The sequence below is a fragment of the Balaenoptera physalus genome (assembly GCF_965194825.1).
Source record: "Balaenoptera physalus genome assembly, chromosome: 1".
NCBI classification, from domain to species: Eukaryota; Metazoa; Chordata; class Mammalia; order Artiodactyla; family Balaenopteridae; genus Balaenoptera; species Balaenoptera physalus.
In genome coordinates this window covers 164084014-164105600 of record NC_138882.1, presented here as the reverse complement: position 1 = coordinate 164105600, position 21587 = coordinate 164084014, and the positions used below count along the sequence as shown (strand labels likewise).

Below are 21587 nucleotides of genomic sequence, written 5' to 3'. Positions count from 1 at the left end.
AGAAGGGGGCGGGCTGAGCGTAGGCTTCCGGCGGAAGAGTGCTGGAGCAAGATGGCTACTACCAAGCGAGTGCTGTACGTGGGTGAGCAGGCGCGGGCTCTGGGTGGAGTCTGGGCGAACCGGGCCGCTAGTGGGTCGTGGCGTGGAGCTGGACAGGTCTCCGGGCGCGGAGGGCGGCGAGCAGCTGTCTAGGCCGTATCTTTGGCAGTATTGCTTGGCCTCAGGGTGTGAGCCTGAGACGTAACGGTCATTGCAGCTCTTTCCAAGTCCGCCAAGCTCTAACAGGAATCTCTTCACCTCCTGGGCCTGGGGCAGTGGTGGAGGAATCTTAGGGACCTCTGAATCCTCGCGCCCATTCACTTTATGTTCACAGCAGTGAGGGCTCAGCCCCCGCTGTTGCCCTAAGCAAAAGAGTTCCCAGACTAGCCGGCTAAAAATGGGAATAACCTCAATAGCACAGTTTGATGAGCGCTTTGGTGGGGACGGACACTGGTGATACGGGCCTGGGTGCGGGGAGAAGTGACCCCTCCATCTGGAGAGGTGAGAGCAAGCTTTGAGGATGCGGTGACGCCGCAGATGAGCCGGAGTTAGCCGGGTAGCCGAAGTAGAAGCAAGTGTGTTTACTGAAAGGGAGCAAAATCCCAAAGGTGTAAAATAGCCTGACACTTGGAGGCAAGTATATCATTTTGCGGGGAAGCAAAGGGAAAGAGGCTGAAGAGGTGGGCAGGGGCTTATGAACAGCCTTGCGTATACTGCTAAGTTTATACTTTATCCTTAGAACAGTGGGAAACGTTTGAAGTAGCTTAACCAGGGAAGTGATGGGTTAAAATCTGCACGTTCCCGGGATCTTTCTGGTTGGCTTTGTGGAGGAGAGGAAGGTCAGTTATGAAGCTATTGCAGTAATCCTGGGGCTAGATGAGGGTCTGAAAGAAGGGTGAAGAGAGGGGTTTGCATCATAAGTAGGTGTGAGGGAGCATATGAGGGGGATGTTTATGAACCCAAAGGACTGGATGGAAAGACCCCTCCCCTTGGTGGTAGCATGCTAACTTTACAGCAGGGACTTCTCAAGATGGGCGGGGTCTTGAGAGAATAGAGGACAGTGTCTCAGAAGGCCCTTGGCTTCTTTGCAGGTGGACTTGCAGAGGAGGTGGATGACAAAGTTCTTCATGCTGCTTTTATCCCTTTTGGAGACATCACAGATATCCAGATTCCTCTGGATTATGAAACGGGTAAGTCTTTTTAGTGTCTCGCCTGCTCAGAATCCTCCTGCAAGGAAAAGAACTTAAAAAAATTTTTTTTAAGTCATATCACAGTGCATTCTAAATATGCACTTGGCAGCATGACAGTGATCTTGATGCAGAAGGACCGTTCTGAGGCTTGTGGTTGTGAGCTGTAACATGCTTTGCAGAGAGTCCCATCTGTTGCATTTGAGCAAAGACAAACTTTTCAGTTAGCCAGTAGGAAGATAGGTTTTGAGCTACATGGAGATCTGTTGTTTCAAACTACCTGCCAGGCACTCTACCGCACCTGCTCCCTTCTTGGCGGCTGTGCTATTAAACAGGGTAGCAGGAAAGCCCAGCTTCAACAGTGGGGCCGTAGCCTCTGTGTACCTGGGGGTAAGCTTTCCATCAATTAGTATCACAGTTGTAGTTCAGTTTTCTATTTTAACCTTTGTTGTCATTTTTAAGATTGGAGTTTTAGGCCCAGCTCTGATAGGGATAGAGTATGCAGCTAGTTTAGAAATCCCACTAGGGGATCATAGATAGAGAGGGAACTTTGGGAGACCCCTGTAAGTTAATGATCACTCAAGAAAGCAGGCTTGCTTAGCAACAAAACCAAGCAGGCTTGCTTAACTCGTGAAACCAAGCAGGCTTGCTTAACAACAAAACTATACATCAAGTCAGTGATGCCTGCATCCTGCTGGTTGAGATCAGTAAGTTAATGATCCCTAGGACATGCTTCTCTGCACACACTAAAAACAAAAACATAGGGGAAAGGTGACATTATGTTGAAACCTGAGGTGATTTACCATATTTTAGTGTATATTACCGCCTTTTTGCTCATTTCCATAGCGCCATGACAGTCCAGGTTGGACCAGATAGGGTCAAAAACTCCCTTGCCCAACCTGTAGGAGGAGTTACTTATGGAAGACTCGAAGAATGAGGAAGAAGGTGGTCTTCTCCCCCTCCCCACTTTTCCTTTAATTATAAAACTGTATGTAGCCCACTGAGTTCTCTGTGGGGCACTCTCTTTCCTGCCCCCTTGTATCTCTCACAAGCGTCCTATACTAATAAGTCACTTCTTGCCTGTCACTTTGCTTCTCACTGAATTCTTTCTGGGCCAAGACAAAAGAACCTGAGCTTCATTAAGTCCTAAGACGTGTTTTGAGGTTTTAGCAACCTATGCTCTACTGAGTCCCGAGTCGAGTTGTGTGTTTCAGCTCTATCATCAACCTTGCATATAATTTTAACCTCCCTGGGATCTTTATATGTTATAAAAATGATAAGGTTATATTGACTCTCTAAGGTTAATTGGTTAATTAAACTAGTGTTGTTGTGCACTTGGCCTTTCTGCTTAGATTAGCGTTTTGCTGAGGATAAAGACAGCGTCCTTACCCAGGTTTTAGGATTCATGGTTTATGCACGGTTGATGTTCAAAATGTATGCTTGGAATGAATAATTGATAGGTTAAATGACTTCATTTTTCTAGCTCCTGCACGCAAAGGTTAAGGTTTTAATTTGGCTTTGGTAAAAGAATTGAATGCTGCTTTTAGAGATTAAAACTATAGTTGATTATTCAGCTATGTTCACTACAAAACAGTTTAATATTGCTTGAAATGTTATTTAAACTAGAAAGAATCAAAGAGTAAGATTCCTTCTTCCTAAATAGTTATTGTGTAGAATTTCGAATGAATGGATAAGGCATGCAACTGACTTCACTTTCCTTGTGACCACCTGCTTCTTCCCATTGCCCCACATGATAATTGCTTGGCTTTGTTTGCCTTTTTTCAGAAAAACATCGAGGATTTGCTTTTGTTGAATTTGAGTTGGCAGAGGTGAGAAAATTCTGTTACCTATGTTAAGTCTTTGGCTTGTGTTATTATTGTTACTGATTACAAAGGGAGCTGTTCTCCATTTGGTTGGGTTTTGGGGCCTCGTGCTGATGCTTCCAGAGAGATAAGAAGTGCTATTTGAAGGAAAGTTTCCCTCACTTAATCAAACTGTAGGCTGTGGTTAACATCGCAGACCTGCCAGGTCCTGCGCCTCTTGCTCTGCAGAGCTCTTGCGGCACTGGTGATTATTTCTTTGTCTTCCACTAAATAGCCAATAGCTGAAGTCACCCAGGAAGTGCACTTTGTTAGACACATACAACCTGGGCAAGGAGTATAAATAGACCTTTTCCTGTTAGGTTGTTTTTTTTTTTTGGCTACTGAGTATGTTTAGACACCACAAGAAGCATTTGACTGCAAGCCTAAACTTTTTTTTTAAATAAATTATTATTATTATTATTTTCTATACAGCAGGTTCTTATTAGTCATCCATTTTATACACATCAGTGTATACATGTCCATCCCAATCTCCCAATTCATCCCACCACCACCACCACTCCCCGCCGCTTTCCCCCCTTGGTGTCCATACATTTTTTCTCTACTTCTGTGTCTCAATTTCTGCCCTGCAAACCGGTTCATCTGTACCATTTTCTAGGTTCCACATATATTGCAAGCCTAAACTTGTACCTTGTCTTTCCTTGGCAGGATGCTGCAGCAGCTATCGACAACATGGTATGGCTAGGAATCCTCCTTCTTACAGAAGTTGCTTTTTGCTGGTACAGAGGGCACTTATTCATACATGAGTTTGCTGAACCTCCAAAGTTACAAGGTTGCATGGGGAAGTACAGATTATCATCATGTGAAAATATTCACTGTGAATCGATCGCTTTTGATCAATTTGATAATAATGTAAATGCTAACCATCCTTATTGACCAGTCTCTCACTGGCTGCCCGTGTCTAGGATAGGAAATTGCAAACACAATGCAAATTGATTGCACAATGAAGTTGCATACTTTACAAAAGAGGCAGGATTTCATGAAGTGTTAGACCCGTTAACAATTGAGAAGAGAAATTCGACAAGGATAAAGATAGGTTATGCTACTGATGCAAATGATTGGAATAGCCTGGAGAACTCCTTGGGGAAAATGATGTAGCTCTTGAGTATGTATTCCCTCTTCAAGATGCTTATGATTTTCACATCAGATAAGAAATGCAAAAATATCATAATGTTGATAGTATTTTGTTGGAAAAATACTACAGATTAATCAGCATCCATTACATCTTTGTCCTATAAATTAGCACATAAATCAAATTAAACCTGAATTTTAACTATAAGAAATTTATTTTCATTATTTTTAGTTTCATCACAGTAAATTCCCAATCAATCTTTTTTCCCTTCAGTTTTTACCATGAAATTTTCTTCACTGCCTTAAGTGAATTCACATTAAGTGACCTTTCCTGGTACCAATTATCTTAGGATAATAAGGTTTTCCTTTATTCCTGTTCTCTGTTTCCCATTCACCAAACATATGCCCCAGCTCTCAGAGAGAGAGAGAGAGATCATTTCTCACCACTTAAAGCTGATCTTGACTTTTGAAGGTGAACTCGGGTACTTGGAAACTGCATTTATCCTTGTAATTTCAGAGTGCTCTGAACCCAGAGTCACCTTTGGAAGCACAGGTCATTGGTGGTATTGAAACAAAGGTCAGACACACGCTACTATATATAAAATAGATGTACAACAAGGACCTACTATATAACACAAGGAACCATATTCAATATCTTATAATAACCTACAATGGAAAAGAGTCTGAAAAAGAATATATATATATACATGTATATATATATATGTGTGTGTGTGTGTATATATATGTGTATATATATACACACACACACACATATATGTAAAGTATAACTGAATCACTTTGCTGTACACCTGAAACATTGTAAATCAACTATGCTTCAACTTTAAAAAAAAAAAAAATAAAGAAAAGAAAGAAAGGAGGTATATGATGGTTCCAGGGAGGAAATTCCCTGCAACCTACAGGCTGCTTTGCAGCAGGTGCATAGCTTGGGTGCTAGGGGCTCAGGAGTTAAGGGAGAACAAGTCATGAGCTTGTCTCGGATTTTTTAGAAGGATATGGAAAGCTGTCTGACTTTGTTTTAACCTAACAGAGTTTAAGCAGCTGGATTTTCAATCTTTTCAGAATGAATCTGAGCTCTTTGGACGGACAATTCGTGTCAATTTGGCAAAACCCATGAGGATTAAGGAAGGCTCTTCCAGACCAGGCGAGTGGGAGCAATACAGATTCCCCACCATATCGTCCAGTTTGGCCTTGGTTGCCTTTCTGTCCCGATTTGCTTGGACATGGGAGCTGAATGCTACTCTGGTGGACAGGAGTAGAGCGTGGTTTACACTGGCGAAGGACACGCGCCACCTTTTTGGGGAAATAAAAAGAGTTTGAGCTTCTCAGCCAAGCCAGGGTAATTGTTTGCTTTATGAGAGAAACCCAGCCTGATCTCTTACCTGTCCCCGTTTTCTGAACACTCCTGGCAGGTTCCGTCAAGGGCTGGGACTGGCAAAGGCTGCACGTTACCCTGGGGAATAGCTTTTTCACTTAGTCCTGCTAAGAGCCGGGCTTCAGGGCTGGCAGTCCCTGAAAGGTGGGAACTTTCCTTACCCGTGGGAGTTCCCAAAGTGGAGTCCTCTGGCCGAGAGGGCCACAGAGTATGTTCTGCTTTGCTGACCAAAGCAGCTACTTAGCAGCTGGCTGATAGCTTGAATTTGTTCTCATTTGCCTGCCTCTTTCCTTTCAGTTTGGTCCGATGACGACTGGTTGAAGAAGTTTTCTGGGAAGACTCTTGAGGAAAATAAAGAGGAAGAAGGGTCAGAGCCTCCCAAAGTGGAAACCCAGGAGGTGAGATTGAAGGCTGACACTTCCCACGAGAGACTTTATTTTTTAGGTTTTTATGGAAATTTGCAAACATATATACAAAAGCAGAGAGAATGAAAAATGAACTTGTAGTGTTTTGGTGGAGGTGCTAATGAGTGAACTAAAGGGAAGCTTTAGGCCTCTTGTCCTTGTGCTCTGCATGAGGAGCTTCTCAGCTCTGCTCGGGTTCTGTTCTGTGATTGCCACCGACGAGGAGGAAGCCTGAGGTGAGGAGGGGTGGTGAGCGCACCACTGCAGCCCTCCTCATCAGTCCCCCCTTCACTGGAGCTTCCTGTCCTGATGCAGGGGAGGCAGGGCTGGGTGGGGGTACCTTCCCAGCAGCCTGGGCACAGGTTTGAGGTTCTGCCTTCCAGAGAACCCGCCTTGGCACTTCCTCCTGATTCTCGGCGTACCTCTCTAACCATTGCCTCTCAGGCTGCCTCTCCCCTTCTTGTAAACGTTGTTCTTCTGAATTTCTTGACTCACAGCAGCCCTCTCCCCTCTCTGCCAGAACAGTGGCAGTCACTCTCCTGTGCTGTTGACTTTCCTGGCCTCTGTTTCTAGTCCTGAGCTTCAGACGTTTCTGCTGCAAGTCTCGCCCTCCCTTCTCTAATCCCGTTCTTCCTGTGTTCTCAAACTCACCAACTTGCCACCATCCATCCACATTGACCTAAGCCAGAAATCCAGATGCAAAGCAGAGCACATAAATGGCCCTCACAGTCAGTGGAGTAACCCTAGGTCACTCTAGACCCCTCTTTAAAATAGAGCCAGAACATCATATTCTGCCAAGTTTTTCTCTTAAATCTTCCTTGAATCCATCCTCCCCTGATTACTCCATCGTCCCAATGTAACTTCTCGTCTCATTTGGATAATTGCAATAGCTTCCTAACTAGCCTTCTGGCTGCAGTCTTGCTCTCCTCCCGTCTTTCATAAAGGCAGCTAGAATGATCTTTTTAGAGCATATCATGGATCATCTGACTCTCCTGCTGAGAACTTTTCAGTGGCTGCCCATCACCTGTCCCAGGAGATAAAGTCGCAGGGGGACTCTCCTGACCTTGACCCTGCCCACCTCTCACCTTGCAGTCCCCACTTTACGCTCTTGCTAAAACCAGTCTTTGTATTTCTCTGTATGTCTTTGCTTTTGTAAAGGCTACGCAAGTGCTTATTGCCTTTCCCTTTCTAGTCAGTAAATTCTGTGAGGATAGGGGCCTCGTATTAATAAAGGCCTTGTTAATAAAAATGTGGAATGTGAGGTGGGGTAATGTGATTGAGAACATGGACTTGGTTGGGGGGTGGAGGGGCTTAGGTGTGAATTCCAGCCTCACCACTTAGCACTTCTGTGACCTTGGGCAAGTTACTGAACTTCATTGTACCTCAGTTTCCCCATCTATGAAATGGGAATGATGATAGCACTGATCTCACAGGTGGTTGTAAAGATTAAATGAGCTGATAACCTAAAACGTTCAGAATAGTACCCTGTACATGGCAAGTGCTATGTGACTATTTGCTGTTACAACTATGCTACTGCTGTTGTTAACAGCAAATAATAGTCACAGTATCCTCAGTGCCCAGCGTGATACCTCAGCGAGTTTGTTAAACTGAAGCACAAACAAGAACACTTGAGTTTTCTCTTTGGAGCAAATGTGACAGCTGTAATAAATATCTCCTCTGCCCAGCCTTGTCTACTTGGAGTATAAAGCAAGGTCCCAACCACCTCCATTCTGAGCACTTAGGCCCTCCTTGCTTCCACTGCAGCCAGCCTGTGGATATGCAGGGCCAAGCATAGAGGAAGGGGGTGGTGTTGCAGAAATGGGTCTGTTTAACTGACTAAGGTGGGTGGGCTTGAACTGGGGCTTGAAGTTGTTGAGAGTTGTGTGTTTTGGGCCAGAAAAGTGTTGTTCTGTGACTGCAGGGGAGGGTGAAGGCGGAGCGAGCTGACGTGTCTGAGGCAGTGAGATGAGATAAAATGCCTGAGGGGTGGTGCTCCAGGTAGACGGTGCTGAGGTCTCCTGTCACTGGGTGTCCAGCTGGGGGCCGTGGCCGTGGCCTCCGCCTTCTGCAGCCCCATCAGGACCCAAGGCCTTCCCTGTTGGTGCCTTGCTCAGCCCACTCGCTACAGTGGGTTCTGGGGTGTCTTCAGAAGAACACTCGCTCTCCTAGTCGGGGAGTCAGGCTGTTCTCTCTAACCTGGCCATTTCTCCTGCATCTAGGGAGAGCCCGCTGTAAAAAAGGCCCGGTCAAACCCTCAGGTGTACATGGACATCAAGATTGGGAACAAGCCAGCAGGCCGCATCCAGATGCTGCTGCGTTCAGACATCGTTCCCATGACAGCAGGTGAGCAGGACTCCGGTCAGGATGGCCGGGAAGCTGGGAGCTGAGCAGTGAGCCTTTCCAAGGTTCTCAGTGCCTTAGTTCTTGTGTCCTTGACGTTGTTTCTGACCTGAGTTGATTTGCGGCATCTCAGATCCTGGGATCTATTAACAGATGAGTCAGAGCATGCATTTTTCAAGCTTTAGAGGTGCTGGTTTACTACTTTTTTTTAATATAAATTTATTTATTTTATTTATTTATTTTTGGCTGCGTTGGGTCTTCATTGCTGCACGCGGGCTTTCTCTAGTTGCAGCGAGCAGGGCGAGCAGGGGCTACTCTTCATTGCGGTGCCTGGGCATCTCATTGCAGTGGCTTCTCTGGTTGCGGAGCACGGGCTCTAGGCACGCGGGCTTCAGTGGTTATAGCACGTGGGCTCAGTAGTTGTGGAGCACGGGCTTAGTTGCTCCACAGCATGTGGAATCTTCCCAAACCAGGGCTTGAAACCATGTCCCCTGCATTGGCAGGTGGATTCTCTTTTTTTTTAATAAATTTATTTATTTATTTATTTATTTATTTTTGGCTGTGTTGGGTCTTCGTTTCTGTGCGAGGGCCTTCTCTAGTTGCGGCAAGCGGGGGCCACTCTTCATCGCGGTGCGCGGGCCTCTCACTATCGTGGCCTCTCTTGTTGTGGAGCACAGGCTCCAGACACGCAGGCTCAGTAGTTGTGGCTCACGGGCCTAGTTGCTCCGCGGCATGTGGGATCTTCCCAGACCAGGGCTTGAACCCGTGTCCCCTGCATTAGCAGGCAGATTCTCAACCACTGCGCCACCAGGGAAGCCCGGCAGGTGGATTCTTTTTTTTAAAAAAAAATTTATTTATTTATTTGTTTGTTTTTACTTTTGGCTGCGTTGGGTCTTTGTTGCTGCACGGGCTTTCTCTAGTTGCGGTGAGCGGGGGCTACTCTTTGTTGCAGTGCATGGGCTTCTCATTGCGGTGGCTTCTCTTGTTGCGGAGCACGGGCTCTAGGCACGCAGGCTTCAGTAATTGTGGCACGTGGGCTCAGTAGTTGTGGCTTGCGGGCTCTTGAGCATAGGCTCAGTAGTTGTGGCGCACGGGCTTAGTTGCTCCACGGCATGTGGGATCTTCCCGGAGCAGGGCTCGAACCCGACCGCAGGCTTCAGTAATTGTGGCACGTGGGCTCAGTAGTTGTGGCTTGCGGGCTCTTGAGCATAGGCTCAGTAGTTGTGGCACACGGGCTTAGTTGCTCCACGGCATGTGGGATCTTCCCGGAGCAGGGCTCGAACCCGTGTCCCTTGCATTGGCAGGCAGATTCTTACCCAGTGCGCCACCAGGGAAGCCCGGCAGGGGGATTCTTAACCACTGCACCACCAGGGCAGTCCCTGGTTTACTACTTTTTAATAATAGTTTTTTCTTTAATACAAGTAAATGTGTATTCATGGTTTAAAAAAAAAGTATACACACATAAATATATTCCAACAGTATTGAAGGCAATGAATTGAAAACCTAAGTCTTTCTTTCTTCTCCACATCTAGTCCTACTCTTCAGAAGTAACTACTGTTAACTTACAGTTTCTTGAGTATTTTTCATTTGCTAAATATTGACTTCTATTTATTCTTCTTTTAATCTAAATTTTATTATATAGACATATAGTTTAGAATGTTAATTCCACAAAGCTTGTTTTGAAAAACAGCAGTGCCCCCATGCTGTCCTCCCATCCTGCCCCATTCCCCCCTTTGCTGCTTCTCAGAGGCAGCCAATTTCAACTCTTAGCTGATTCTTTAGGTTTTTACCTCCATGTTGGTAGATAACAGATTTATGTTGCTACTTTCTGGGTTTTTTTCATTTTAGACATCTATTGGCTTCCCACTTCAGAAGATAAGGGATTAGCTTTTTAAATCACCTTCCCTGCTCCTTCATCCTCCTTACATTGTTACCATAATTTTGTTGAGGTCATAGGTTATTCTAACTGTGTAAGCATCATACTGTGATAACTTCCTTTCATACAGAGCACTTTGTTTTCCCTGGAATTCATAATTGTCTTGTTTTCACATTTGCTTAGTCTTCTGTGCATATATTCCTGAGTCTCTCCGAAATTCTCCTGCTTATATAAATCTCTCATCATGTTCAAATACATCAGATATTCTGTCAATTTCACTGTTCCTCCTTGGAGCCTTATGACCTCCTCTGGCCTGGACCAGTTGCTTTCCAGGCGCCACTGCATAGCTATTGTCATAGGATCTCCTATTTTCGCTTATGTTGGAACCTCTGTTGTCTTTTTTGGTCTATTCTATTGTTTCGGTAGAAGACATACTTCTGTAGCTTCTGGAGAAAAGAGCTTGGAGGGTAAGTTTTTTGAGACTGATGTGTGAAAATATCTACTTTCCCACTTGATGGTTTGGTTGTAAAATTGTAGAGAAGTCTAATATTCTGATTCTTGGTCCTTTATACAAAACCTTTTTAAATTTTTCTGCCTAGAGCTGAGCTGTTCAGTATGGTAGCCACTAGCCACGTGTGACTATTTAAGTTTAAATTAATTCAAGTTAAATAAAATTAAAATTCACTTCCTCAGTTACACTATCCAAATGCTTAATAGCTGTTAGATAACACTGGTCCAGAGGCTTGGAGGGCCTTTTTGTCCTGTGTTCTGAAACAGTGTGCCTTTGGAATAGATCTCCTTCCATTCGTCATGCTGGATATTCAGTGGGCCCTATTATGTTAGTTTTCTCTTGCTGCTGTAACAAATTATCACAGACTTAGCAACTTACAAGAACATAAATTTATTATCTTAACTGTTATGAAGGGCAGAAGTCCAACACAGGTCTCAGCAGGCTAAAATGAAGATGATGGCTGGGTTGCTGCGTTCCTTACTGGAAGCTCTAGGGGTGGATCTGTTTCCAGAGACAGTGAGGTTGTTGGCAGAATTCAATTTCCTGCATCTGTAGACTGAGGTACCCATTTCCATGTGGGCTGCCAGCTGAGGGCTGTTCCCAGCTTCTAGAGGCTTGTGGTCCCCTTCTTCTATCATCGCAGCCAACAGTGGTAGATCCAGTCCCTCTCATGTTTCGATTCTCTCCTGCCTCCTCTTCTATCCACTTCTAACTCTCTTTCTGACTACAGATGGGAAAGGTTGTGATTGTATTAGGCCCACCTGGATAATCTAGGCTACTCTCCCCATCTCAACGTCCATAATCTTAATCACATCTGCAAAGTACCTTTTGCTGTTTACAGCATAACATAGTCTCAGGTTCCAGGGACTGGGACATAGATATCTTTGGGGAGCCGTTATTCCGCACACCACACCCATCAATCAGGGCAGTCCTATCTTTTGGTTTGGGAAAATTTCCTTGGATTATTTCTTTGCATTTGTCCCTTCTGATTTCTCTCTTCTCTCATTCTGGAACCTTCCTAAATGTCCTTTTTCATAGCATCCTGTGCTTATTTCATGCACGTACTGCCATTTCATCTTGGGAGATTACTAAAGCTTCTTTTTCCTACACAGCTTATGTTTCAGGTTACTTTTTTCGGAGTTTTAAAATTTTGTTTTTGCTTTGTTTGTTATTGGTCTGTTTGCTTGTTTTGGTCTTTACTTTTCACATTAGATGCCTTTAAGACTAGGGCCCTAAAAATCTGCTTGGAAACTCCCTAGATATCGGTAAGGCTTGCTGACTGAGGCTTCCACTGCAAGGTGATTCTCTCTCTCTCTTGGACCCTGGATGGTAAGTATTCCTGAGTTGTAGTCTCTTGGACAAAGCAGAGTCCACAGAGAAGACTCTAGTCTCTTGCTAGTGGTCCTGTTTCCAGCTCTTTGCCATCATGGTTGGGGGGGTGGGAACAGTATATAAACTTCACTTGATCTCCATTTGTCATTATGGTACTTCAACCCTCGGCTATGTGTAGTGCATCCCAGAGCATAGACCCTCTGCTTTAACATACCAGAAGGTAGACCTCCAGCTGGCAGCCAGGGCCAGGGAAGAGAGAGGATCTGGAGGCTAGCTACTTTTTTAAACAGGCTTTCAACCACACTTACTGTTTTTAGAGCCATCTTCATTCTTGTCTCTGAGCTTTTGGCATTTCTGCAGCATAAATCGAATTGCTCTCGGCTTTACCAGCTTAAGCTTCAGGTTTGTTAGGTCTGCTGTATCAGTTATGGCTCATCTATTTGTCTTCTAGGTTTCAAAGATTTTTTTTTTTTTTAATGCTGATGCCCAGGCCTTACTCCCAGGGATTCTGATTTAGTTGGTCTGGGCTGTGGCCTGGACATCAGGATTGGTTTTTTTTTTCTTATTTATTTGTTTGTTTGTTTGTTTGTTTGTTTATGGCTGTGTTGGGTCTTCGTTGCTGTGCACAGGCTTTTTCTAGTTGCAGCGAGCGGGGGCTGCTCTTCATTGCAGTGCGTGGGCTTCTCATTGCAGTAACTTCTCTTGTTGCAGAGCATGGGCTCTAGGCTGCAGGCTTCAGTAGTTGTGGCATGTGGGCTCAGTAGTTGTGGCACGTGGGCTCTAGAGCACAGGCTCAGTAGTTGTGGTGCACGGGTTTAGTTGTTCCGTGGCATGTGCGATCTTCCCGGACCAAGGCTCGAACCCGTGTCCCCTGCATTGGCAGGCAGATTCTTAACCACTGCGCCACCAGGGAAGTCCTCAAATATGTGTTTAAATCCCTGTTTTCAATTGTTTTGGGTGCCTACCTAAGAGTGGAAATGCTGTGTCATATGGTAATTCTAGTTTGACTTTTTGAGGAACTGCCAAACTGTTTTCTACAGTGGCTACACCATTTTACATTCCCACCAGCAATGTATTAGGGTTCTAATTTCTCCACATCCTCACCAAAACTTGTTTTCTGTTTATTATAGCCATCCTAGTAGATGTGAAATGGATCTCATTGTGGTTTAGATTTGCATTTCCTTAAGGACTAATGATGTGGAGCATCTTTTCATGTGCTTAGGGGAAGGAGCCGTTTGTGTATCTTCTTTGGAGGAATGTCTATTCAAGTCTTTCGCCTATTCATTTACTGGGTTGTTTGTCTTTTTGTTGTTGAGTTGTAGGAGTTCATTATATATTCTGGCTGTTAAATGCTTAAGAGATAATGATTTGCAAATATTTTCTCCCATTCCCTGAGTTGCCTTTTTACTTTGTTGAGAGTGTCCTTTGATGCACAAAAGTTTTCATTTTGATGAAGTCTAATTTGCTTATTTTTTCTTTTGTTACCTACACTTTCGGTATCACAATTAAGAAACCATTGCTGGGACTTCCCTGGTGGCGCAGTGGTTGGGAATCCGCCTGGCAGTGCAGGGAACACAGATTCGAGCCCTGGTCCGGGAGGATCCCACATGTTGCAGAGCAACTAGGCCAGTGCACCAAAACTGCTGAGCCTGTGCTCTGGGGCCCGTGAGCCACAACTACTGAGCTCGTGTGCCACAACTGCTGAAGCCTGCATGCCTAGAGCCCGTGCTCTGCAGCGGCAGAGGCCACCGCAATGAGAGGCCCGCGCGCAGCAATGAAGACCCAACGCAGCCAAAAACAAATAAATAAATTTATTAAAAAAAAAAAGAAAGAAACCATTGCCAAATCCAGAGTCACAAAGAGTTGCCCCTGTGTTTTTTTCTAAGATCCTGTTTGGTTTTTCTTTTAAAAAATCGCTTTACTGCCAATTCAGCGTGGAACAGAGCTAGAATGCATGTGTTCACTCCTCCTTTAACTAGAGTTCCCTCTAGTCCTTCAAGATGTCAGTGTCTCAAAGGTTTATAATGAGCATGTCATATTTTGAGGTGAAAATGTGAACATTAAACAAATACAACAGTTTTTCAGAGCCCAGTTAGAGGTTTCATTGGTTTGTTTTTTAACCCGGGTACCTTTTCCTTTCTCGGTGCCAGAGAATTTCCGCTGCCTGTGCACCCACGAGAAGGGCTTTGGCTTCAAGGGCAGCAGCTTCCACCGCATCATCCCCCAGTTCATGTGCCAGGGCGGCGATTTCACCAACCACAATGGCACTGGGGGCAAGTCCATCTACGGGAAGAAGTTTGACGATGAAAACTTTATTCTCAAACACACGGCACCAGGTGGGACCCGATCAGTGGCTGGTGATCGGTGGGCTGGGCTGGGCAGGATGACTGTGTGGGGGGAGTGATGGGCTGAGGTTCTGGCTGACAGGTTGGGGGTCTGGAGGAGACCCACCCAGTGAACAGAGGAGAGGCGTTCGGCCTGGCTAAGCAGAGTGAGCTTGTTTCCATTCATGTACTGCCCGTCCCCCCACCACGTCCTCACTCCCTGTCGACCTAGCTTACATTCTGTGGTCGGCCAGTGTAAGCCCTTGTCTTCCCTCAGCCCCACTACCCGCCTCGCTCTGTCAGACTCTTCAAGTAAAAAATTTCAGTGGTTGGTCCCCCAGCAACTAGAAAAAACACAGAACTGTACTGAAATTTATGACCGAAGCTCTGCAGGAGGCCCTCGGCAGCTGTACTAGATAGAGCTCCCTAGTTAACACTCAGTCCTGGTCAGAGATAACAATTCCATCCCTTCCTTCACTCCCAAAGCCTTCACGTCACCCTCTGCCTCAGCTGATGCTTGGCCTCCTGCATCTGTCCACACATGCCCGCTCTGACTTCCCTCCAAGTACAGGGGCTGAGCTGTCTTTCCTCTGCTCGTGGCCTGGACCCCTACTCCTCTCCCCTACTTCGGAACCTGGCTTCTGTGGATGTGCCCCTGCAGCCTTGTGTAATGCATTTCCCCTGCTCTGCTAGATCAGTCCATCAGCACAAAAGCGCGCAGCGTCAGTCTTTCCAAAAAATCTTTGACTCGTGTACCCCCTCAGCTGTCACCCATGCCTCTGGTCCCCTTTGTAAGCAAAACTTCTTGAAAAAGTTATGTAGACTCCCTGCCTTCCATTCTCTCTGTCCCCCTCTAGACACACTTCTAGTGCCCCCTGTCCACTGAAGCCACTCTTCTCAAAGATGCTGGCAGCCTCCATCGTGCCAATAGTCAGCTCCGGGTCCTCATTCCACTCCCCCTCCCAGCAGCATTTACGCTCCTCCCTCTACTCCCAGACATCCTGAGGGCCGGGAGCAGGGTGGAGGGGGCCGACGTGGTTGTTATCTCCCCCAGGCCTGCTCTCCATGGCCAACTCTGGCCCAAACACCAATGGCTCCCAGTTCTTCCTGACATGTGACAAGACGGATTGGCTGGATGGCAAGCACGTGGTATTTGGGGAGATCACGGAAGGCCTGGATGTCTTGCGGCAGATTGAGGTGGGCGGCCGCCCGGGCCCCCGGGGCACAGCCGTGTGGGAGGGCAGGAGCAGGGGCTCCAGGGCCTGGAGAGAGAGGCCACGGCTGCTGCTGGGGGGCGGGTATCCTGAGCTGCCCTTTCCTTTCCACCCTCCCTCCCTCCCCTGATTCCTCCTCTTCTGTTTTGCCTGCAAAGGCCCAGGGCAGCAAGGACGGGAAACCCAAGCAGAAGGTCATCATCTCCGACTGTGGGGAGTACGTGTGAGAGGGGAGCTGTCAGCCCGGGGAACCGGCAGCCAAGGTGTCCCGTTTGCAGCAAGCAGGGCTTTGTGTCCTGACCCTTCCTTGGGGTCAGCGTGGGGCAGCTCCTCTGCAGGCATGGCCTGGGCCGCCTCTGGCTCTTCCCCAAGTGGGGCCGTGGGCCAGGGTGCTGCCCTCCCCACCGTGGACGGCTGTGCGTGCCCTTTCCAGGCCAGGGCCTCTCCTGGGCCCACTTGTATGGATCCTAGACGTTTTCTTCTGGTAAAATAAATTCTAGTTTTTGTACTGCTGCCTCCAGCTAGTTCCTGGGAGTTGTCAGAGGTTACACCTAAAGCTAAACTGTCCCCCGAGACAGGTTGGTGAAGGAATAGGAAATAGTGTCTTCCCCACAGCTTTTCTTTCTTCCCTCCGACAATTCCCTGAGATGTCGGGTGATATATCTTCAAGCCAGATAACCTTGTCAGACCATTGTCAAGACCGTGGTATTTGGGGAGATCACGGAAGGCCTGGATGTCTTGCGGCAGATTGAGGTGGGCGGCCACCCGGGCCCCCGGGGAATCAAAGACAGTGGAAAAGTTCCTATCTACAGTGCCTCCACTCCCAAATCATTCTGCCAGTCTCGTAGCCAGTGGGTGTACTGCTCAGTCTCCGTGATTCATTTGCTTATTTGCTCACTTTCATTCTACAGGTTTTTTAAATGATATTTTATTACTCAAAATGCCTTCTCCATGCCAGATGCTGTACCTATTTGTCAGGAGACAAGAGGTCAGCAAACCCGTTGGGTCTAATCCAGCCCACTACCTGTTTTTGTGAATAAAGTTTTATTGGGTCATAGGCACACCCATTTGTTTACATATTGTCTGTGGCTGCTTGCTCACTGCAGTGACAGAGTTGAGTAATTGGTGACAGATACTGTATGGTCCCTGTATTAGAGTTCCCAGAGAAACAGAACCAATAGGGTGTGCATGTATGTTCATAGAGAAAGAGATTTATTTCACGGAATTGGCTCTGCAGTCATGCTGGCTGAGAAGTCTGATAGCTGCAGGGCAGGCCAGCAGGCTGGAGCCCCAGGAAATAGTTGATGTTGAAGCTTGAGTCCAAAGGCCGTCTGGAGGCAGAATTCCTCTTTCCTCAGGTGATCCCAGCCTTTCTGTCTTAAGGCCTTCAATTCATTGGATGAGGACCACCCACGTTATGAGGCGGTCATCTGCTTTACTCCAAGTCTACTGATGTAAATGTCAATCACATCTGAAAAATACCTTCACAGCAACATCCAGACTGGTGTTTGGCTAAAAAGTTGATACCATGGCCTAGCTATAGACACAAAATTAACCAACACCGTCCCAAAGCCTAAAATATTTACTATCTGAACCTTTGCAGAAAGTTTGCTGACCACTGATGAGACAAGTGGTCTCACCCATGCCGAGCTCACAGTCTGGTCCCTGTGTGCAGCCACTTCCTGGAGCTCAAGTCAGGCTGGTTTCTCTCTGCTCCCCCTCCATGGACTGGTCAGCCAAGTGCCTTTAAAGAAATCCTGACCTACTGAAGGCACTGAGCAGAGACTGAGCCCTGTAGCCACTAGATACCTCCCTGTGGGGTGGGTTACTCAGACCATTCAGAGTCTACCCGGCTGGGCTTCTTCATGTTCAGTAGAAATCTGGACGAGGCAGGAGTGTGGCCTGTTGTCCCCTGGCCCTGGTGGCCCCAGGAGAGCTCCTGCTGAGGGATGATGGCACTCTGGCTCTACCTCTGGCTCCCATGTGCCGAGTGGACTCCTGGCCCTCAGCTGAGCCCCCTTTGCTGCAGTTGACCAGGTTTCTGTCTCCTCGGGCCTCAGATGTACCACAGTGACCCCTGATCCTTATGGAGCTGCCGAAAGAGACCCCCCACCTCAAGGCCCAGGCGCCCCCTCTGAGTGCAGACTGTGGCCGTCACAGGTCAGTCTGCCTGACTGCCCACAGCGTTAGGGCAGGCTTTAGTGAAGCAGGGTGATGGCAGTGACTTCAGGGCTTTTATAAGAGCCAAGAAAGGATATATATGAGGAGCTTAGTACAGCCAGCCCTCCGAGAGAGGACCGACTCCTGATAGCCTAGGGAGGTTGAGACCAGCCAGCAGCTTGGGAAGCTCAGTGGGTTTGGAGCTACAGTGGCCTTCCCAGTGCCCCTCTGGGTGTCCACAGGTGTTAACTCACTGTTTCCACACCAGAACCTTGTGCAGAGGTCAACCAAGGCTCAGGTGACATGACTGTTCAGGTCACCCAGGATGACGTGGCAGAGCTGGAGTTGGAAGCGTGGCCATCTCCCCATCAGTCGTAATGGAGTCCTGGGGTGTTTCCTGAGCTCTAGCCTCAGTCTACAGCAGGACAACCCCAGGCCTGTGGGGAGACAGTCATGGTCTCCATGGTTGGTCTGGGCCCTACTCTGCCAGGCAGGACGGGGAGCCCAGAGTTTGGGGAGCAGTGGCCTAGCCACCTCGCTCAACCAGTCACAGCACAGCACTGACCCTCTGTTGCTCAGGAGGGCTCTGGCCTGTGGGAAGTGGACCCAGGGCGCTGTGGGGCCTTTGCTGCAGGCTGAAGGTCAAAGCTGCCTTCCTGGGACTGCCTTGCCTCCCCGTCCTCGTTTCCATTGCTTTGTTGCTCCAGCACCAGGACTGAGAACACGGGGCTTGGCTTTGCTCATGCATCCCCTCACTAGCTCCTCCAGGGCCGGGCCCCATCTGTGCAGGCCCTGTGACGGCTGCATGGAGGAACAGACCCGGGGGTGTAGCCCCGGGAGCAGTCCTGACTGCTGAACTTCCTCACAGCGTGTCTGCTCCAGATGCTGCCAGCACAAGAAAGAGGTTGTGGGACCTACTTTTTAGTGGTGAAAACTGAGTCTTAACGGAGTTCAGGTGATGGAAAACTAGACAGCCATATTTTCAAAAAATATTTATTAACGGGGAAAATTACACCATATAATACAGTGGGAAAAGCACATCTAAAGCAGTTTATGTAATACAGTATGATCCCAATTTTGTACAAATACCTATCTGTAATATGTAAACATCTATATTTTATATGTATTCTAAGAAAAAAGCCTAGAAATAAATTCAACAAAATATTTCTAGCATGTTTATCTGACTTGGAGGATTATAGTGATTTGAATTGTTTTATTTTTTGTTTTTTCCAAACTTTTCTCCAAAACTGCATTACTTTTGTAATAAATGAAAAGCACATTTTTTTAAAAAGTGGGTCAAGTGCTCACAAAAGGCCTCCCCATAAGGAATAACACTTGGGATGGACAACCCCTGTTTAAACTGCCAAAAGGGTACCTGGTGGTGCTGAGTGCCCTCAGCAGGCCACTGGGATCCCCGTGTCTCTGGGAACACAGAGCACAGTGTCACAGCCCTGGCCACTGCCGGCATAACCGGGCATTTGTCCCAGGCCTTTAAAGCAGGTGAGAACACAAGTCCTGCCCTCAAAAGGATTGCGGTTGGAAAAGCACAGCTCTGAAATAAAACACCACAGAATACATTCTGGGAGGAGAAAAGGTTTAGTGGACAAGCACGGAAGGGGCTCAAAACTAGCAAATTCATTTATAATAATACCAACGGGTACCAGTTGTTAAGCATTTATATGCCAGATGTTGTCCTAAATGTTTGTGTCCATATATGATCTTTTTAAATAGCTTGGAAGGAAAGCCAGTATCCTGCTCTACAGAGGAAGAAGAACCAGGATTCAAATCCATTTGGCTCCAAAAATCTGTACTCTTGCTGTGCTGCCTTTTTTCCTATTTCTTAGGGATTTTTCCAGAACATGTTACTACCCTATCTTAGTTTGAAGACAGTGAACCTCACATTATGATGACTTGGTCTTGAGGCCGGGATTGCACTGCAAACACCAAAACTGTTGTGCATTTCACCTTAGCCTTTTTTCCTATGTGTCCTCCCTGCCTATCAACTGTCACTGATTTCTTATTGCTGTCAGTGGGTCTGAATTGACCACCCTTATTTATTCTAGTCTGGCCAGGTAAACAAGCCAGGCCCTGAGCAAGAGTACTGCAGCTGCATTGCTTGGCTAAGCAAACATAACTCTCGGGATAACATACATGGGCTTCATGTCCATTCACAACTCTTCCACTCCTCAGGGCTTTTCCTATTTGATTTCATTTGGTAATTGGATGGCAAAAGTTGCTGGAAGTCTGATGGCCAGGTACATAAGCAATAACTTACTGTTTTTCAGTTGTTCTGCTTGAAAAAGGATTGTAACTCTACTCCTGCTGTGCACAGCTTGATTGGTAGGTGAGGTGTACTCCACATCTACCAACCTTTGGATAATATGACAGACATTCCTGGTGTACCCGACCAAGCTAATCATTGGCTGGGCCTAAAAATACCAAATTAAAAAATTGTCAAAAAAAATTAAAAATAAAATAAAAAATTAGTTGTCAATTCTTCCATTTTAATGGTAGTCATTGATGAAACTACCATTAAGACTGCCATTTTTTTTGGTAATTTGTAGCTGGTGAGCTAACATGTTTTGATTTTTCCACTTTCGCAATAAAAAAAAATTAAAATTCAGAAAATTACAAGTAAAAATTTTCAAGTGAAAAATGTTAGTTCTCAAAATAAGCTGCTAATTTAAGATTTATATTTATCTAAGAGACAATCCTCCATGTTGGGAAGAGAACTGGTAGGTAAGTACTAGAATAACAAACAGGTTCCATGTTATGTGGAAGCTCTGATTCGTGATGGCCACCTGAGCTCCGTGTTCAGGGTTAGCAAGCTGCCTCTGGGCTCAGTGTGAGACAGGGTTGGCAGACAGATTCCCTGGCTGAAGGGCCTTTTCAGATCAAAAAGTCCATGCTTCATGTTACAGATGGGAAATAGACCCAGAGGAGGAAGCCACCAAGTCATGTCCCCTAACATGTAGGCCAGAGCTTAGATCCCTACACTCATGGGGAGCTCACCACTTTCCAGTCTCCTGTGTCCACGGGGAGGGTCTCTTCCTGTGCACTGGCTCCCAGAGGCCCTCCCAGGTCCAGGCGGAGGGGCTGCTGTTCTGCAGCAAGGCCCCAGCCTCCACCCCTGCTGCCAGACCTGCGCTCCCGGAGCCCCTCCTTGGAGCGCAGAGTGAATTCCAGGGCTGCACGTCCTGGGCTGTGCCCGTGGGTTGGGGCGGGCCCAGGCTCTGCTTTTAATGACACAGTATTTCAGGGTTCGGGCAGCTGGACGCAGTCTGCTCCACCAGGTAAATTACAGGCTTACCAAATCAGAAATCAAATAAACACTCCAACTGCCAGCGGCCGCTCCAAGGAGAGCAGTGGTTTCCGGGAACCTCCCCACCCAGCTCAGCTTAATTGCTGTCTGTCACTCCCATGGGACGGGGGCCTTTTCTTTGGCTCACAGGCCCCAAGAAACAGGACAGGGCTCCTGGGCACACAGGTGACGCAGACTTGGGTGACCAGTCTGTTTTTTGACAGCTTCTGGACACGGGCAGGTGCAAAGAAGCCTTGCCCTCACTCCACGCCTGCCCCAGGCTGCCCAGTGTCCCAGAGCACTGGGGGCAGTGGATCGCTCCTTAGCAGGAGATGGCAGGTAGTTTTCACTCCACATGCCAACTCTAATCTGTTGGTGGTGGCCACCTGGAGTTCTGTGCTGGTCATTTTGAAATTCTATCCAGATTTGAAAGAAAAAATATCAAGGTTGATTATTGATGACTGCCGTGCAGAAGGTTACGGGAAACTATGTCACCCGTGCTGGGCATTGTCATCCTGGGCCACCCGCCGTATCCGCCGTACTTGGCTCAGCAAA

General features: G+C 47.0%; 1 protein-coding gene across 2 annotated transcripts; it reads left to right on the top strand.

Annotated features, from left to right (window-relative positions):
- Positions 1-30: 30 nt before the first annotated feature.
- Positions 31-16080, top strand: PPIE (peptidylprolyl isomerase E). Of its 2 annotated transcripts, XM_082447871.1 has the most exons (10): positions 31-82; positions 1131-1229; positions 3012-3055; positions 3755-3781; positions 5258-5339; positions 5868-5968; positions 8194-8317; positions 14184-14369; positions 15412-15554; positions 15730-16080. In XM_082447871.1, the coding sequence occupies exons 1-10, from the start codon at positions 52-54 to the stop codon at positions 15796-15798; spliced, it is 906 nt and encodes a 301-aa protein (XP_082303997.1). In that variant the 5' UTR covers positions 31-51; the 3' UTR covers positions 15799-16080. The 2 variants fall into 2 exon arrangements, with proteins under 2 accessions (XP_082303997.1, XP_082303998.1); XM_082447872.1 differs by lacking the exons at positions 31-82; positions 1131-1229; positions 3012-3055 and having other exon boundaries at positions 3769-3825.
- The last annotated feature ends 5507 nt before the right edge of the window (positions 16081-21587 follow it).